This window comes from Puntigrus tetrazona, unplaced genomic scaffold, assembly GCF_018831695.1.
Source record: "Puntigrus tetrazona isolate hp1 unplaced genomic scaffold, ASM1883169v1 S000000002, whole genome shotgun sequence".
NCBI classification, from domain to species: Eukaryota; Metazoa; Chordata; class Actinopteri; order Cypriniformes; family Cyprinidae; genus Puntigrus; species Puntigrus tetrazona.
Window position 1 is genome coordinate 495399 of NW_025047682.1, and position 20011 is coordinate 515409.

The 20011-nt window shown below is 36.4% G+C and overlaps 2 protein-coding genes and 1 long non-coding RNA gene across 9 annotated transcripts in view; 2 read left to right on the forward strand and 1 right to left on the reverse strand.

The window, feature by feature from the left end:
- The window catches only part of vezf1a (vascular endothelial zinc finger 1a), a 16426-nt gene extending 13335 nt beyond the window's left edge, over positions 1-3091 (forward strand). For both annotated transcript variants that reach the window (XM_043229322.1, XM_043229323.1), the window contains one exon: positions 170-3091. In XM_043229322.1, coding sequence (XP_043085257.1) covers positions 170-528 — 359 coding nt within the window. In that variant the 3' untranslated portion in view covers positions 529-3091. The remainder of the gene's footprint in view (positions 1-169) is intronic.
- LOC122331804 lies at positions 1044-5831 on the reverse strand. The gene is made up of 2 exons (XR_006248290.1): positions 5701-5831; positions 1044-4118 (listed from the first exon to the last, which is right to left on the reverse strand). It is a non-coding gene; the product is annotated as an uncharacterized LOC122331804 (long non-coding RNA).
- Positions 5750-15945, forward strand: cuedc1a (CUE domain containing 1a). 6 transcript variants are annotated; one of them, XM_043229328.1, is made up of 12 exons: positions 5750-5893; positions 8878-9048; positions 10043-10628; positions 10704-10834; positions 12227-12353; positions 12695-12926; positions 13793-13858; positions 14117-14206; positions 14282-14375; positions 14591-14649; positions 14739-14808; positions 15254-15945. In XM_043229328.1, coding segments are annotated over exons 3-12 (1179 nt in total). In that variant the 5' UTR covers positions 5750-5893; positions 8878-9048; positions 10043-10319; the 3' UTR covers positions 15255-15945. The 6 variants fall into 6 exon arrangements, with proteins under 6 accessions (XP_043085263.1, XP_043085261.1, XP_043085262.1 ...); XM_043229326.1 differs by having other exon boundaries at positions 5751-5893; positions 14282-14426; XM_043229327.1 differs by having other exon boundaries at positions 5751-5893; positions 14736-14808.
- Positions 15946-20011: the final 4066 nt, after the last annotated feature.

Genomic DNA, 20011 nt, shown 5'->3' on the forward strand with positions numbered 1-20011 from the left:
TTCTGTCTCTTGATAATGGGAAGCTCAATCATAAATACTCAACTATATCTACTGGTCTAGGTCATCTGCCACACCAGTCTAGACGCCCAGAGAGTTTGGGAACAGAATACACACAAATCCCCTGCACAAGTGCTAACCCTTATCATGTCTCTTTCTCCGTACTCTACAGACAACAATGAAGTCTGCAACTCTGCCTCCACTACACCGGTCTCTGCCCCAGCCCCAATCACCACTGTAATGAACCGCTGCAATACCAGCAACCCTGTTACAATAGCAGCTCAGATGAACATCTCTACCAACACGGTCAACATCACGTCTCCCGTCAGCCTGCAGCACCCGGTTACCATCACTGGCCCTGTGAACATCGCATCCGTCAACATCCCCGCCACAGCACCCATGAACATCGCCCATCCGGTGGCCATCACCACGCCCATGCCCATGAACATCGCCGGCCCGCTCAACATCGCCATGAGACCTATGGACACTATGCCCTTCCTGTCCCAAGTCTTGCCATCTTCTCCCTGGTAGGACCGGTGGGGCGCTGACCAGCATATTTGCCCTGACTGCTGTGCTTCTGACATCCGAGTTGCGCGAACAAACCCATCGCGTGGCTAAATTGCAACACTAGCAGAAGATTTGCACGGATTTCCAACTCTCTCTGGCCTTCGAGTCTGTTTGCGTTTTGCGCACCTGGTGAGCAGCTCTGTAGCGGGGCATTTCTCAAGCTCCTCTGAGCACTTCAAACCCCGACGATGGACATTTTAAGGACAAATGCAATAATTAATGTGCATTTCGAGCTTTTTTTTTTTTTTTTAATAATAGCAGAGTGCCGGTGGGTTCTTCAATGATGTTGAAGTGTAACCTGCTAATCAGTATTTAAGGAAATTCATTTGAAATGGACTGTTGCTTCCATTGTGAGGGAGGATCTTTAAAATATCTTTTGCATTATTTAGATTTTGCGCAGGGGTGTGAATGTTTGCGTGTTTTTTTTAGTTAGTTTTTTGCGTGTATGTGTGAAGACTGAAGAGGTACCATAGAGAACCTTTTTTTTTTTTTTTTTTTTTTTTTTTAATTAATGGTGTTCGTCATGACACTGTTTACTACTTGTCAGTTTTTACGAGGGGAGGGCAGCTTAGTTTTTTTTATTGTTTACATGGCCATTATTAGTTGTCGCATGTTTTTTTTTTGCTTACAGAGGAAAGCTTTTGGAGAAAGGAATGAGAGTCTTGCACTGAAAGCATATCCCAAGTCTAAAGAGGCAGTATTATCTTCATATGAATATCAAGGTGTGTCCTAAATGGTGCACTTGATGTCATTACTACTATCCCATGGCCTTTGTTTGTGCAGATCTACAAAGTTCATGAGTATCCCATTTGTCATTTTATTATAGAGAAAGGTGCTCAAGAGCGCCCCCTTTGCACAGTGGTGCGGACTTCACAGCAGACTAATACTCTACAGTCTGTGCAGCATTTCTTCACCAAAGTGTGGACCGTAAGGGCCAAGTGTGTCATTTAGGACGGGGTTTATGAGCTGAAGGTAACCACCTCATTTATAACAGCGCCATCAGTTGATTGGAGTACCGCGCTGATGCCCTTTAAAGTTTTCATTTGGACTTTTGCCTGTTAAAAGTATTTTATAATCTTGTTTTTTGTATTTTTATATGATGTTTTCAAGATCCCTGTTCTGAAAACATGTTCTACAAAGGAAATGGGCTGAGAATAGGAAATGAACATGAATAATTCCAGGAAAGTGCTATGGAATTATTCACGTTTGTAAATATTTCCCTTTGATTTTTGGGGATTTTGTTTTTGTTTAAAAAAAAAATTTTATGTTTTTTTTTTATGTTTCTTCTGTACGTTTTCTGTTTTGTTTTAGATTTTCTTTGTTTTAGGCTGATTTTGTTTTAAGGTTTTTTTGGTTTTTTTTTATTGTTTTCTCTAGTTTTTTGTTTTGTTTTAGTTTGTTTTGTTTTTTTTGTTAATTTAATGTTTTTTTTTGTTGTTTTATGTGTTATTTCAACAGCAGCACCATCCTGCTCATTTTATTTGGCTCCAGTAGTTTGGACTCGGTAGATGATAGTATTTTACTGTAGCTAAAGCCCAGAAGCACCATTTAACATAAAAGCACGTCTTCAGTCTGAAATAATGGAGAATGCTGACTGGCTCTGGAAATTTCTACACTGCTTGCTGGTCTGTGTGGAGTTTAATCATTTTGTGTTAATAAAACACAACAGTATAAGTAGGAAGAGTGAGCCGTCACTCGCTACACAGATCTGCCACCAATGTGAGAAAATGTAGGTACATTATTTCGGCCACTTCCTCTACATGCTTCCTGTGCATGGAGCAGATGCCAGAGAGGAGACTGCTGTAGTGAAAACACTAATTATTTGACTTGTATGCAATTTTTTGTGGGTAGTTTTCCCACCACAGCCTGTGATGTGACGATCTGGAGTGTCTAAATGGATGCCGTCCACCCCAGCACTGAGTCTCAGGAAGGGGAAGCTTTTTCCTGATCAGACACAATGAATCGCTGATCCGTGTGTGTTTGTGTGCTTGTGTGAGGCGTTTGATTCTCTCCCGTCACACTAGAACAAACAAAAGCATGTTTCCATAGTTTAGTTTGTGGGAGAGTGAGAATGCACGTTTATGCATTTCATGGTAGATGCATTACAATTGCCTCTTTTATTTGCCAAATTGAAACCAATTATGAAATCCAATGAAGTGAACATTTTCGAATTGAGTCTAATGTTGTTGTTTTGATTCAGTTGATGAACTGGATGATTTTCGGAGCCCCTGTGAAAGCGGTTGAATGTATATGTTTGTACAGAAGTGTTTAGCTCAGAAGATCTTAGAGTACAGATAGACAATGTGAGCAAAGAAAAGCAAAATAACCTTTTATAAAACTTTTGTATTAGTACATTAACAATGGTAATTTTGTATATATGAAGACTAGGCTTTCTGAGTAGCAGAAAGAAAAACATTCCTACATTTTTTTTAAATGTAAGTTTGTCAGAAATAATTATGTAAACATGCGCAATGTTTATGTGCCTTTTATTTGGGTTGTCTAAATAAAAAAAAAAAAACCTGTAAAACAGCATGATCTATCAGCATTTATTCTCGACAGTGCCAAAATTCATTGTGTAAAAGCTCCATCTAGACATTTGTCTGCATGACAAAACTGATACCTCATGTTAACATTAATCTTTCAACTTTCTTGCTCTCTTCACACTGACGTACCTTTGTCTGACAGGTTCGCTGCAGTCATGCAAAAAAAAAAGGCAGTATTAAAATTGAGATTTCTAGGCACTGAGAATCTTATTCTTTTTCTAATTAATAAATGCAATTTGAATGCAAATTATTTGGGTCCAAAAAAATGACAGTTTATTTTGCTGCTTAAATATGGAGAACCTGATTTAAAATTGTTAAACTAGTTTCTGGATTTATTTATTTTTTTTAATTAGTATTATTACAGTGTATTGTTATAGATTTATTCTTGTTTCATGTGGTATAAGTAAAATATTTTGCTAGAAGCCTGTTTGTAAAGTTACTCTGGAAATTCAGAGTCTGTCCAATGGGAATGCAGAAGACCAGCAGGCACTCTCAGCCTAGGCAATGGGCCAGATATTTTGCCCCAACACTTGATTTTGCATCAGTACAGCGTCAGGCATCGCGCATAACATGCAAACATTATCTCATTGCATGAACCTCACCCAAAAAAAGAAAAATCCTCTTTCATCTCTAATTCATGGCTCTCCATCTGGCACTGTTCCACTGCTCCCCTCCCCCCACTCTAGTTCCTTAATCTTACATGCTGCCCTTTTTTTTTCTTCGCGAATCTCATATTGGTCGTTAGGACTCATTTCCATGTGCATTGGCTCCATTGGTGCGCGTTCACGGCCTCACGCTTGCCGCATCATTTGATCAGGCGTGACGCGCCCCTGGGATCCCAATACAATCAGCCCTGGGTTTAATCTCGTGTCCATGAGCAGGTGCTTCGGGTTCAAGGTCTTTTGTTTCACCCCTCACTGTCGCCTCACAACGGGGATAAAAGACAATGAGCCCCATTGAAAGAACAATTGCGCTTTTTTCAGGGCGCCGCTGTTCACCATCTGCCCGTGTCTGTAAGTACAGGCAGCTGTATTAGTATTTGAAGAGCATTTCTCTTCGTTCATTCATATTCATGAAAACATCTCATTTGGATGTTTCAGCAACATTGAGCACTTAAGTCATAAATAATTTAGATTTATTATTGAAACAGAAAACAAGTGGCTGCTCCCTATATATCACCCCTGTAAGCTACATTTATTGTGGGGTTTTCTGTGTTAACTTTATTATATATATATATATATATATATATATATATATATATATATATATATATATATATATATATATATATATATAGTATATATATATATATATATATATATATATATATATATATATATATATATATATATATATATATATATATATATATATATATATATATATATATATATATATATATATATAGTGTATGTATATATATATATATAGTGTATATATATATATATATATATATATATATATATATATATATATATATACACATTATATATATATATGTGTGTATATATATATATATATATATATATATATATATATATATATATATATATATATATATATATATATATATATATATATATATATATATATATATATATATATATATATATATATTGTATATATATATATATATATATATATATATATATATATATATATTGTATATATATATATATATATATATATATATATATATATATATATATATATATGTATATATATATATATATATATATATATATATATATATATATATATATATATATATATATATATATATATATATATATATATATATATATATATATATATATATATATATATATATATATAGTGTATGTATATATGTATGTATATATGTGTGTGTGTGTGTGTATATGTGTGTATATATATATATATATATATATATATATATATATATTCTTATCAATAAATATATATGCATCAAAACAGTCTAAAATATTATCAGCCTACAATTATAAATATAATTTTTCTATTTGATATATTAATCATGTATATGTGTGTGTGTGTCTGTGTGTGCAGCTTTCTTATTTGCATCAAAACAGTTTTACAATTTAAAATAATTTTTCTATTTGAATGTATTAATCATGTATATATCTGTAGCGCTTTATTTTACAGTTTTACTATGTACTTATTGTAGTAAGTACGATATTTATGTAGTAACCCTGAACTTACCCCTAAACCTCATGTAGTTACTTTCTATTACTAGTACTTTCTTGGGTAAGTACACTGTAAGCATTATATGTACACGTAAGTACACGTACTGTAAAATAAAGTGCAACCAATATATTATTAATATATAATGTAATTTATTCCATTTATACTCATTTACAGTCTTCAGTGTCACATGATCCTTTAGAAATCATAATAATATTAATATTTATGTTAACACCTTGATACGGTAGGTAAGATTACTTGTTCGATTGAATAATGTATATTGTATAATGCAAAACTTTTTATACAACACAATGCTTTATATACATATATACCGACTATAAAATACTGTATACGATTTATATAAAACGGGAGTTGATTTTATCTTCTGGGAGGAATGGCATGCTTTACTCACCTGTATCCGCTAGGTTGCTCTTGAGCGCGGTGAGAGGAGGATAATCTGCCCACAGCTCAAGCGCTCAAGAGCCGATAAAGAGCTTCCGTCTGCCGCGGTCTGCTGCTGTCACGCTCTCGATGGCGCTGTTTGTGTACGACATGGAGGAACGCGATATCTAAAGTAATGTGAGCAGAGCCGATTTCTTCAGCTGGTAAGCTCTCATCCTCATTCTACCGCTCCTCTCCCTGCCAAATGATTTGATTATGTATTTATTTAGATTGAATAAAATACAGAAGCGCTGTTCAGATATAATTCTAGCCAGACTGGGTTCAGGAATGAATCAGTCCTGCGGTTGAATCAGTCCTACGCCCTATGTAGTGCAGGGCTCTTAAATCACGGTGCTGTTGTGTTGCAACAGTATGATGCGATGGAGTTAGTTAAACACACCTGTGTATCCATTTATGTCTATGAAACAATTAAATAATAATATTAATAATATTTTGTGTAGTACTGTGAGGTATTACTTTTTTTCTTTCTGAGAAATAGTAGTTTGGTGTATAATTAATTTTTTACTGGAAAAAGTAGAAAACTGCTGACCATGTCCCACTAATGTCTGATGTTATTTAGTCTCATTATATTATGTTCTGTCATCATTTACGCCCCTCCCCCTCATGTCATTCCAAAATTTTGCACTGCATTTCCTTCATCTGTGAAACACAAAAGAAGATATTTTGAAGAATGTTGGTAAACAGTTTGAAGTCCCATTGACTTCCATAGTGTTTTTTTGTGCATGATATGAAAGTCAGTGGGACAGGACAGAAGACGTTTCTAACGAACATGCATCTTTTTGCTTTACAAAGTGGTTTAGATTCAGCTGTTTAGATTCTCATTCTGACGGCACCCATTCACTGAAAGGGATACAACGATATCATGCTATATTCCTGCAAATCAGATGAAGATATAAACTGATGGCCTAATTTCAGCTAATTATCATTTTTGTATACGATAGTATATGTGCAATTTGATTACCTCGTATTAGTATTAGTCTAAACGGCATTGTAAAAGTTCTGAACTGTCACCTCCTCTCTGCACTTTTCCTTCCTGTCCTCTCCTTCTATCTCAGTGGAACCAGGTCAGAAACAAGGACAGTGTCAAAGCCCCGCTCATGCTTTTGGTTCAGTGCACTCTTTGCAACTGTTCCCCTTTTCTTTGGGCCGAATATTACAAAAGCCTTTGGGGAAAACGCTTGCATCTTTTCAGTGCAGTCTGCAATAGATTTATTTTCCTTTTTGTTCCCATGAAATAAATTATAATCTGCGTAAGTGTGTGCGACTGTTGGAATTTATCCTCATGGGTTTGGCCCCATTAGAGCTAATGATAGCATAGTGTAGAGAGGTGCCAGTGAACGTGCTGCTACTTTTATACGTAGACAGCAGGAGTGTGTTCTGACATAAGCACTAACCCACAGACGACTCCTGTGGTGATAACAGCTCTCCTTGTCAGACACCACAATCTGCCCGCTTGGATTTCACTCTCCTCTTGGCCGCTGAATCAGCCAGAAAAGCATCCGAATTTGGCACAGTAATACAGAAAGGGAGACTGGGATCATTTTGGCAGGGGCTGCCTTCTAAATTTCATTAAAACTTTGTTTATAGCTTATTATTAATGACTGGGCTGTCGTACGTATGCCAGCTTCACACTTATGTCCTGTTCCAAGAGGAGTCATGAAATATTTGTTCAACTTTAAGGGGATAGCGCTCCCAAAAATAATAATTGTGAAATCGTTTGTTCACCCTACACTCTTAAAAAAATCTTTATTGGCTGTAAAGATTGTTTAACATCTATTCCACAGAAGGTTATATAGTGCAAGAAGCTATTAAAATGATCTTCACACTAAGGAAAATAAATAGTTCTTTTTAAGAATTGTTCAATAAAAGATGAGAACAACATTGCTGTGAAAACCCATTTTCTGAAACGAGTGTAAAAGTGAACCCATCTAACATATTTCCTTTCAGAGAAGCAATTCATTTTCCCCCCGTGCAGTAACACTATAGATACTGAATCTTTTAAGCCTCAAAAGTACAATAAAATATCATGTTTTCTGAAGTCATATGGATCATTCTTTTAAATCAAATCAGTTGATCCAATGCATTATGATTGATTCACAAAACATACAGATTTCTTGTTTAAAGGAACAGCAGAGTCCATATCTTAACAATAACAATACAGTGGATCAATATATATAATCGCTTATACAATTATTCATTTTTTTCCGCTAATGAATGATAAAAATATTGATAGCCATTCAGAATACCCTGCTTTAAAGCAGCAGACTGCCAAACTGCATTGTGCTTATTATGAAAAGAACGTTGTTTCGCACTGGTTCTGAATTCTAATAAAGTAATCGTTATAATTATCGCTATTTGCGTAAACAAGCCTTTATAGCTTAATATATTGGAAGTACGTTTTGTATGAATGTAATTCAGCTTTGAAACCGAATGAAAGTGTGTAAATGACAGAATTTTCTTTTTTGGGTGAGTTATATGACTTCTTGACCCCAGGTTTGACCTTCACCCAGTTCAATTCATTTTGCGTTTGGTATACGAAAATCTTCGCGCTTACAGTGGGGCTTTTATTGATTTCATATCAAGCGTGTGACAAACAGCCAGACTGACTGAAGCTTTTAATTGGGTTCGGTGCTTTAACACCACCGCTGTGGTTTATTCTGAGCTTCTTTAATGAATCACTTACTCCGAGGGTCCAGCGACTGCGGGATTGATAGTCGTGGGGGTTGCCATGGAGACAAGACCGGCAGACTCTGATCACATTGACTGTCGATGATGGCCGTAATTTAAAATAACAAGCTTTCCTGTGTTGGATGATTGCCCCCATAACGATGACACCTCCGCCGTGCTGAGATCTCTTTAACAATTATCAATCAGATGCTGATCTGTGTGGCATTCCTGCCGCTCTAATCCATCTCAGTGGGTCACACGGACCCCTGCTTAACCGATATCAGCTCAGCGGGCGTATTAACTATGGATGACGTCAGTCTTTGCTGTATGTTATTCACAAGGGCACAGCCGCCCTTCTTCAGAGACACATCACTAAGCTGCTACTGTTCCTGCGCTCGCTGGCGAACTGTGCCAGAGTCTGTGGCTATATTTAGCACTGCCTGTTTGGTTTTGGGTGCAGATTAATGTGGAGAGATGAAAATGGGAGCGAGGGATATCCGAACCTCTCCGATGACAGATTTTATGGAAGAACCCGCAACCTGTGATGGAAGCTAAAGGTTTATCCTGCTGGCTGTAGTCGCTTCCTGGTGGATCTTTTGGTGTGAGCCTGCATTTCCTCTGCAGACAGACGGTAAGCAGGAAATAGATGCATGTATGGGCACGTGAAGCACACTGCACATACGTGATTGCATCGTGAGCACAGTGTCTGATCATGTATGGTGTGAGGGCAAAATGTGCCCTTTTTAAGAGTTTAATACTTCTCTTTTATCGAAGCCTTAGTAGTTAATGACCCTGATCCAGTTAATGTCCAATGGGAACCATCCACTGTGTGACTCATGCTATTCATGTGTGCGCTTAAGTGTGTGTGTGTGTGTGTGTGTGTGTGTGTGTGCATTATCATTTAAAATAATATATTTTCTTAAAATAGATGTAAGGATGTAAATTGAAGATTTATAACCTTTTACATAATTGTTTTGGGGTTGTTCACATGACACATCTGAAACTATTTTAACTCTTTGTTGTGTAATATTATATTACACAACAAATACACTGATGTTAAAGCAAGTAAGGAATCTGCCAAAATCAGCAAATAAATATATGATAATGCTGTTTTAAGGCCCTTACATACATTGTACTGTCAACTAAAATAAAACAATTAAAAATAAATTTATTTTACGGAAATAAAGTGGAAATACAAAATATAAATATAATATAAAATAAATATTCTCATAAATATATGAAAAACTTGACTTGGTAACTAACTTAGAGCAGGCCAAAATACTTAATATTAAATAATTAATTAAATGTCCTAATATATAAATCATTAAATACCTAATGAAATAATTAAATGCATAAATGAAAGTAGTAAAAACTATATATATATACTCTTTTCATTTTTTAAAAATGAAAAATGAAAATGAAATTTAAAAAAATTATGAAATTGTGAAAAACAGTCCAGTTACATATATAAACATTGTATGTATATATATATATATATATATATATATATATATATATATATATATATATATATATATATATATATATATATATATCCATGTTTTTTCACCAACCTGTTTACTAAATGAAATATAAATGGTTAACATTTTGCTGTTCAAATGTAGGTCTTTAGGAGTGGGCCACTGTTTGTCCTTCATTTTGAGGGTGACTGTGAGAGTGAGAGCAAGGCATTCTGGGAGTCCCAGCCAGCCCTGGATGTGGTTGAGTCTCAGCTATCGGCAGCAGAAGAAAAGTTTGTCCAATGATGCCCCTCTATATACTGAAGCTCACCTCCAGGGGCATCATGAGTGGATAACGGGTGTGGCCGGAGGCGGTGCATAGGTCAAGGGGTGGAGACACTGCAGTGGATGGGCAGTTTTGAGTGGGAAGGAGGTGTTGTAAATGATGACCAGCCTTTTTCGCCGGAGTAACGCGAACAGTAACCATGGCAGCAGTGCGCGAGGGGGAGACGCTGCCTCAGGAGAGCTCAATAACAGGAGGCCTCCACGCCAGGTCCGTCGGTTGGAGTTTAGCCAGGCCATGGACGACTTTAAGACGATGTTCCCCAGCATGGAGCATGAGGTTATCGAGTGTGTCTTGAGAGCCAACCATGGTGCTGTCGACTCCACCATTGACCAACTACTGCAGATGAGCTTGGACAGCCAGGCCACAGATGACAGCTCGGATTCTGAGGACAGCATCCCTCCAGAGGTGAGTCTAGGAACTTTTATTAAGACCTAAAAGATCTTGGTACACAAAAGAATGTTCCCATTGAATATCCTGCAGATCCTGGAGAGAACGCTGGAGCCGGACAGCTCAGATGAGGAGCCTCCACCCGTCTACGCGCCGCCCTCCTATGACATGCACATCTATGACAGAAAACATCCTGCAGATGTTCCATCCACACCACCACCCAGGCAAGAAGAACATCTATTCATGGTTCCTGTTGGAGGAAATGACTAATAATAACACCAGACAATCTGTGTGAGAGATATTGTGTCGGCATTCACTTTGATCAAATGCTTTTCATGTTGACTTGACACATTTCAGCTACTATTTACTCTTCCTCTTTTTCAAACCAATTCGGCTCAGGCATTTCAGAAAGACTAAAACAATATTTCAGATGGTTTACAATGAGATGGGTTCACTGGTTCCCAGTCACATGATTAAATTAAACCAATCATTTGGGAGTTATTGAAATAGGAACAGTGAATGCATTTAAGTTCAAAATAAATGCATAATATAAGAAAATGAAAGTGGTTTTTGACCTTGCATGCGTGTCAACCTGTTGTTTGGGACTCCCAAAACCAAAATAGGATCCTTTAGTAACCCATAATAAGGGCACTTATTATAACACTAGCTATATACTATATACTACTATATTTTTCACTCAGACAACACCAAAAGCCAACATCAAAAAGTTTGTCCTGATGAGCTTTACTTCTCAAGATTAGTCTGCCGCTTCTGTAGATATTTTAAATTGACAGTTTTCTTAGTGAATGACGTGTTTCTGTGACCCTTATTAGTTTTATTAGTTTGATGTTACTGCATCAAAGCCTTCAAAAAAGACTACATTCAGAGTTGTTTATGTCTGTAATCCAAACTGACATCAAAAGCTATGTTTCCTTCCAGACTTGATTATTTAACTTTTTTAAAATTTGAATATCGCATGAAATATTTGCGCATCAAGTAAGTGCTCGAAAGAACAAAATCACTTACTGTGAAACTGGAACAAGCATCAATAATAAAAGTGAAAGTTGCTGCAACCGGGGAAGCCGCTGTAGCTTCTGTCTTCCTACATAATAAATTACTTGCGCCTCAGAGCGCACAGACGAAACGCAATAACAACCTCTGTCAGGTGATTTTGTGTTCGGAGGAGGGTATCTGATGTTTGGGAATGCGATTGTGTGGGACAGTTTTGTAAGTTATTTAAATCATATTTAGGACGTTTGAGCAGGAATTTCAGAATTACTGAAGCAACATTTGAGATGATGTACAATCATACTTGACCTGTTCATGTTTCAGGCAAATTTACATTTTTTTTTTGTTATGCAGTTACTAATTGTCCCATGCTTGCCTTTTTTTGCACAGCTTGGTATTTCTGTATTTTTTATTAAGTATTTTTTAAAGCAATATTACCAAATTGTCATAACATGTTTGTATAGAGAATTAGTCACTGACCTCTTAATGTGTGAACTTAGTAAACAACAGTGCCTTAAAATGAGATGAAAATCCCATCAGGCCTTTCTAAATTTCAGCAGTGTGTTATAAAAATAAAATATGTTCTTTTGTACTCATTATTTTATCAGGTTCGATGATTATCCCCCTCTTGGGCATCAGCAGGTTGGCAGATACAGGAACTGGAATCCACCGTTACTAGGCAACCTCCCTGATGACTTCCTGCGCATCCTGCCTCAGCAGTCAGAAAGTCTTCAGGTGGATTTATAACATTTATTATGTTTTAAAATTGGGGCTAAATATCACGTTTACATAATCAAACATCTAACCCCAGATCCATACCCAGTTTCAAAATCTGCCCAAATTTGCTCCATTTATATAAAGTGGCCATGTCATACATGCTGTGTATATTTTTGTTGCATTTTATGCATACCATTTTTTCCAGCCACAATTTCATTCTAAATTACACACCAAAAAACTTAGTTTACAACAACAAGCATTACTTCCTAATTTGAGGACCTCAGTTAATGTCAGAGGCGATTAATTTGTCTCATTGACTGGTTCATGTTTTGATCATTAGCGTTTTCTTTCTCTTGCAGCGTTCTCAGAGCAACCTGTCTCAGCCTTCCTCCTCCTCCTCTTCCTCCCTGTCATCCCTGACACAGCTTTCGTCCAGCAGCAGTGCCCTGTCAGGTGGTGTTTGGTCATCTGAACAGGACAGGAAGTTGAAACAGTACTTGGAGGATGAGCGAATAGCCCTTTTCCTGCAGAATCAGGAGTTCATGAAAGAGCTACAGCGAAACAGAGACTTCCTCATAGCTCTGGAAATAGGTACACATTTACACACAAACGTTCATGCAAACTTCAGTGCAATTTTTTTTTGTATTGTGTTTGTAGAGTCTTAATATAATGGAAGAAGCAAAGTATTTTGATATACATCTAAGAGAAATAGACGTTAAGCAGAAAAGGTTTGGAGTTTAAGTGGAGTAAGTGATTGGAGAAAAACACCAGAAACAAGTCTGTCAGAAGATTTGGTTCTAACATTTTTATATATTTTTTAAATTATGAGGTAATACATTTTTCACAATAAGTGGATATCATTTAATTTATTTTTACAAACATTTATACAAAGGTTTAGTGAAACTTAATCAGAAACACATTGCACGCGTTTCTCAAACATACTTCACGTAAGATGAAATAATGTTTGGATTTCTCCATGTGAGGAGAACCCATCGTTCATATTAAAGAAATTCATAAACCAACATTGCATTCAAGCATCTTTTTGATTCAAGTTTTTGTCATATTTTGGAGTCTTGGATCCTTCCAAGATATTTTCCACATTTTACCTGCTATCTGTGATGATTTGTATAATGAGTAGCACAATACAAATAAATTCCCAATTAACTGAATTTAGTACTAAATGCTTCATTTTAATCCTCTTTCTATTTGCAAAAAGATTTGCAATGTTTTTCATTCTCATATTCGTAGACCATTGCTCCTGTCATTCTGCCAAATGCACTTTAAATAAACCCCAGAGTTGTGTGTGTGTGTGTGTGTGTGTGTGTGTGTGTGTGTGCGTGAACAGCTATCATTCCTCACTCACTGTTTGCAGCGTTGTGTTGTTCACTGCCTCCACTCACTCTGGAGCAGCTGATCTTCACCTGCCCTCAGTGACCCTCTTACCTGCTGTGTTTTAGATCGTCAGAGGTGCGAGAAAACACAGTGTGGTCATTCATCCGCTTGTACGGAGAACTCCGCCGAAGGTAGATTTCCTTTCATCTTCATCCATCAGCCATGTCCGCCACAGACAGGATGCTTCATCTGAACCTGTCTGTGCCGCCACATAAATCAACACCCAGATAACGGCCTGCAGGGACTACATTCGTTTTAGTTTATTTTAATGTTAAACTAGTCTGTTAACCAAAGAATGGAATTTCTGTTATCATCTGCAGAACACAAAGGAGAAATGTAAATGTGTGCAGTCGTATTTGACAAGCTCGTGTCTCAACTCTTGATGTTAGGTGATAATTGCGGCTCGGGGTCTGAGGAGGCCTGTTCATCAGTCTCTGACGATGCCTTATTCCTGGAGAAACTCAAGCACATGGGAAAATGTAAGAAAACACAGCAAATTCGTGTAAAGGCTTGAGCTCTCTGCCCTTTCTGAACACTGTCATTATTACCTACAGCTACAAGGAAGAAGCTCTTTGAAATCGCTAGATCATTCTCGGAAAAGACCAAGAGAAAGAAGTCCAAAAAGCGAGCTCTGCCCAAACACCAGTCATATCCTCGCATGTCCAGCCCTGACAGTCGCTGCCTGGAGTTTGCATCTGTGTATGTTGTGTAGAGAAGGACTTCTTATATCTCTAGATCTTTTTTAGTCTAGCTATTAGTTTCAATGTAATGAGTGTGTGTAGTTTTGAAATAAACATATTTTAAGTTATATGGCATTGTAGTGTTAAAGTTGTAGTTGTGTTTGGTCCTTGACTTCTTCTCAGTCTGGGCTCTGCAACCTCCACCGTCAATCTCCTGGAAGAAGTAGAGGGTCCGCCATCAGGTAAATATTCTCTACATCTAAATGCAAACGTGAACTATATTGGCACTGAATAAGTGTAAAATATTTGGTGAATATGTGTCTGTTAGCAGAGGATGACAACCAAATTAAAAGAGTGTCAGGAAAAGAGGAAGGGGAGGAGTCAAAAGAAGTGACGTCATGGTAAGCGCTCACAAACGTACAAAACTTCCTTAAAGTGCCTCTATTATGGGTAATGATTTTTTGGGGGTCCCAAACAACAGGTTGACATGCATGCAAGGTAAAAAGGTAATTGGTCGATTTCATTAAAGCAGTATTAGTGCGCTTTTAACTCTCTAAAGGCGACGCCTAGTGACGAAGAATGAATTAGCATTTTTATTCAGACCAACGCAAAAATCAAGTTTTCTCAGGTCTGCGGGCAATATGCTTATATTTTACATTGAGCGCAACATGAACCGGCTCGGGATTCATTTTAAAAATGACTCGTTTCAATGATTCAGAGTCAGCAACTTTATTCACAGTGTGCTTTCAGATTTAAAACTTTGCATAATGTTTTCATTCACTTTGAGCCGTGTCACACGCCGCATGGAAGGTCATCTTCAAAAATCCTACGTATGATCTCTTACAGATGGACGAATCCTGTCGGGAGCAGCCGATGGTCTCTGCTTTAGAGAGCTCTGAAGACTGAAGCATCATGAAGATCGAGATTTTACTCATTAGTTTCCTGCAATGCTTAATTAAACCTGAGCCATAAAATCATCATAGTTCTATATTGTTTGTAATATTCTGGTTCAACAGTCTGGTTTCTGATGAGGTGTAGCAGATCTGGTGGCGTTTAGAAAAAAGCTGTGTCGGGACAGTGCTCATGCTGTGCTGGGGACTCAGGACTCAGAACATCCACAAGCACAAAACCTCATTGCTCAGCTTGATAAGAAAATCTGTGTTTATCTCAGGAGAATTTAAACGGCCTGGAGCCCATGTACAGTTCCTGCCATGTTTATAGATAACACTCTTTCCATTTCTCATGATCTTATTTGATAGGTATTACTTTTAATAACTGGGGTGATTGATTAAAAATAGTTATCAAGTTTAGTTGCTATGTGTTTTCAACCAACTCTCATCTTAAATCATGCTCAAGACTTTTCACCATTCATTCAATAAAAACTCATATTTTATTCTTAGTGTTAAGTAAGGTCTGGTTGTGTGTATTTACACTGGGATAGAAATTATTAAAACTAAATTGTAATTTCACTGTAAATTGCTATTGATTTTCAGAAGATTGTTTTGTTTGTTATTAAATAAATTACATTTTGAAACCAACACGTCATTGTTTGTTCTTCGATTATTAGTTTCCAGAATAGTTTTGTTTTTGTGGTTTTACTATCATTATAATAATAATAATAATAAGTAGTTACGGTAGTTAAACCATGGTAACGACAAATCAACTATGGTTTTACATTACCCATAGTTTAACCACGGTATATGTAATAAAACAGTGGTTATACAAATGGTAATCAATACACCAAAAAAAATGGTTACTGCAGTTTTATTATAACAAAAGTGTGGTTAATTAAAATCATGTTTACATTTAAAAACTATTTAAAACACCAGTTGAAAGACACCAGTTGTGTGAAAAAAAAAAGTAAAACTGTGTTTTAATTGTGTAATAAACAATAGATATAGGCTAGCCAATTTTAATGGGGTCATGTGATAATGGGCAGTGGGCAATGTTAGGATTCATTAAAACGTTTTACACACACACAAAAAAATTAATAGCACTTCACTCAAAATATCATTAAAATCACAATTTACAATAAAATGGATCAGGTCTTGACAAATGAACATTTTATCTGGATCATTTCATTTTTATTAATTCCTTTCTACTCATAAAATAAATATATAAAGATTGGCTAAACTATCTTTTTACAATAAACTCGGAGAATGAAACCTTCTGCGGTATTGTGATGCTGCATCCACAACGCTAGGTGTCAGTATCACATCGGGAGCGCAACATTGAACTAATCAGTACCGACAAGCCACTCTAACAATCTGATAGAGAGATGGTGATAAAAAATAAATATGATTTGCAATGCGCCTTCATATTTGACCTAGGTCAGATTAGTATAATAAACAAGATAAACAAGCTCATGCCTGTCTCTGGGAACAGCTGTAACTGTCCAGCAGATGGAGCAGTACACCATTGCCTGTCCAGTGTTTATCTCAAAACACAAGCAGACTTTTCCTTTCAGTTATAATCTGTTATTACTGTGATAGATTACATTTATTTTGTTACCAGGAACAGCCTAAACACCTGTAGGGCCCCTGAGAGAGAGAGAGAGAGAGAGAGAGAGAGAGAGAGAGAGAGAGAGAGAGAGAGAGAGAGCTGGCTTTGTGTGCTCACGTGTCCGAGTGTTTCTGCTCATTGTCTGGTGTCTGCAGATTGGGGATTTATTTATAGCTGTGTCTGTCTACCTCAAAGCCCCATAATGCACCACTCCCAGATCCTGCGACTGGTGGCCTTTTTACCTAGGTCTCGAAAATAATCTCAAATCTGATCTCGCAAAACATAAATAGAACAAAAGCACACACCGCACCACCTGCCCCGCAGACACAAACAGTCTGAAATGTGACTGAAAAGACATGTCAGTCGGGTATTTACTGAAAGCCCGTGTCACGGATGATCTCAGCCATCAGATTCCCCACAATCCAATTTAATCTGCTGTATCCTAGGAAGGGATTCCTCAGGCTGACCAATAGAGAGTGAGTATCATGACGACATAGCAGTAGCCAGGTGGAAGCTGCACTTTGTCTGTAGTACTTTTGTAGGCTTTTTTTTTTTTTTTTTGGGGGGTTTAGTGCTCTGAAACTTTCTCACATAATTGACATGATTTAGGACCTTGTTTCATTTTAGGTTTTGTTTGACCGAAGAGTTTAAAGAATGCAATAGCATCCGATTCAACAAAATAACTCGTCACGTTTTTTTTCTGTCTGCATGGACAAGCCAAATTTCTACAGAATGCTCCTGGGGTCTTCAGCATGGAGATATTCATCTGACACTCTGACCGGTGAGAGAAACATGTAAAATGCTGGGGTTGATGATGACGGTTCAGTTCATTTCAAACGAATGATTTGAATTTAGATGCCTCTAACTTTTTGTGTTGATTTCTACTTAAACTTCTGTTCTATCTTGACTACTCTGGTTTACTTTTAAAGGGATAAGCTCATCTAAAAATGTTAAATTGAATGGCACAAAAAGAAAATATAAAAAAATTGACTAAATGTTTTTTGGTCAATACAGTGAAAGTCAATTTTGTTTTGAAAAAATTGCACCAGTGCTTTCTTAACTAAAATGAATACCTATTATTCTATACTAATTATATTAACTGAAATAAGATTAAAATGAAACAATCCAATATAATTTGATCAAATCATTAAATATAATAATAGTATATAAATAGTACTAACATAACACTGCAAAACAGTTTAAATATTCTGATATTTTAACTAAAATTCCTAGATTTGGAACGACTTTAGGATGAGTAAATAGATTAAAAAGCCCCTTTAAAATTTGAATCCTTTTACTGCTCTAACTTCTTTATGATATTTCACTTGTGCTTGTTCTCATTTCTAAGTGTCTTTTGATAAAATCATATATATATATATACAGTCTGTGAGATGAAAAAAAATAACCATACATTGTGCATGTGTGCACTTTTCAAGCAATAAATGCTCAAATCTCAGATTCGAACAGAAGACTTGAAAAACCTGTGCAGATATGAAATTGATGAACGTGTGAGATTTCTGGGAATATCTTGATGCCTCTGTTTTAATGTATTACACTCATAATTAGACGTTCTTTTACATGCTGAGACTTCTTTCTCATTGTTTGAAGACCGGTTTGGACTATAATCCATCCGTGCAAACCGAACCTCAGCGGACACCTAGAATAATGTTCTGTCTCTGAGATATGTGTGTATGTGTTGAAAGGGAGGATGTAGAGTGCTATGCAGCACGCAGATGGAGAGATGGAGGACAGATGGAAGGATAGAGAAAGAGAGTGAGATGGAGGACAGATGGAAGAGGAGGTGAGGTTTGGAGAGTGACTCAGCAGTCAGATTGAGCGTTTGATGTGAGGGAACATCACACCCTCACAGTGAGATGAGAAATCCTTCTAACACCCCCCCCCAACATTTTAATAAATGTGATTAAACATGCTCGTGCTTGTACGGAAGCACAAGGCAAGGCAAAGGGGTGAATTTCTACCTTTATTTATTGCATTCTAGAGCCTAAGATGTGAAAGGCCCTCTGTTTGAGCCAGGACACCCTAGGGAAAGAAAAACCACTAATAAAATCCCATAAATATTGCAGTTGTTTTTCCTAAACAGTATTTAAGTTTAATTAGAACAAATATGGGTTTTGGTTTGAGTCTTGTGCTTCACAGATGTGTCTTGTAATGTTGCACGTGTCTCTTCAGAAGGGATCTGAACAATGTCTTAAACTGTGCTCAGATTTGCCAAGAAATTAAATATCCTCCTTTTTTATTTCCAAGAGACCATATGTGAAACAGTTTGAGGTACTATTATAAAGAAGACTTCCTGGACGCTTCAGATCAGGGATTTGGCAATTTCCATGACAATTTCCTTTCCTTTTTAAACGCCACAATTCAGCACATTTTACGGAAATATAGAAAAATTAGAGGCATTATTGTATATTAGTATCTCTAGAAGTAATTTGTGTCCTCTGTGATTGACAGCATTGTGCATTGTTATTATTATGAAATGTCCCTACAAAAAAAAGTTGAGCCAACTTAAAATTTTAAGGCAACCAGTTTACCTTAAAATTTTAAATTAGCAATCGTTTTTTTTTTTTACAGTGTAGTTACTATTTATTTATTTAGATGTTTTCTCTATAGTTGTTAAGAATCATGTATAAGTTTGTAACCACATTTTGGTCCAGTTTACACAAATTCTGTCATAAATTTACAAACTTTAAAATTACGGAAATTTAGTTTTTTTTTTTTTAATGTATGGAAATGGCGGTTAAAGCATCTCAGGATCCTACAGTTTTCTACAGAAGGAATATTATCCAAAATATGAATTAAGTACTTTTATTTTTTTTTAAAGACTAAATATTTAGAATTAATATTTAAAATAAAAATATAATGCATACGCTTATATAGGCTATAACCTAAATAAAATGTCTAAATTAGTTTTAAATGACTTTTAATTGAAAAAAAAAATGGTAAAACATCAGTTAACACTAGCTAACGACATTACTTAACTTGAACTAGGAATGAACAATATCTATCTATCAAGCGTTAGCCTACAGTCATGTGCATACGGACTTCATTTCCCAGCGCGCATCGCGTCGTGCGATGTTTCCCACA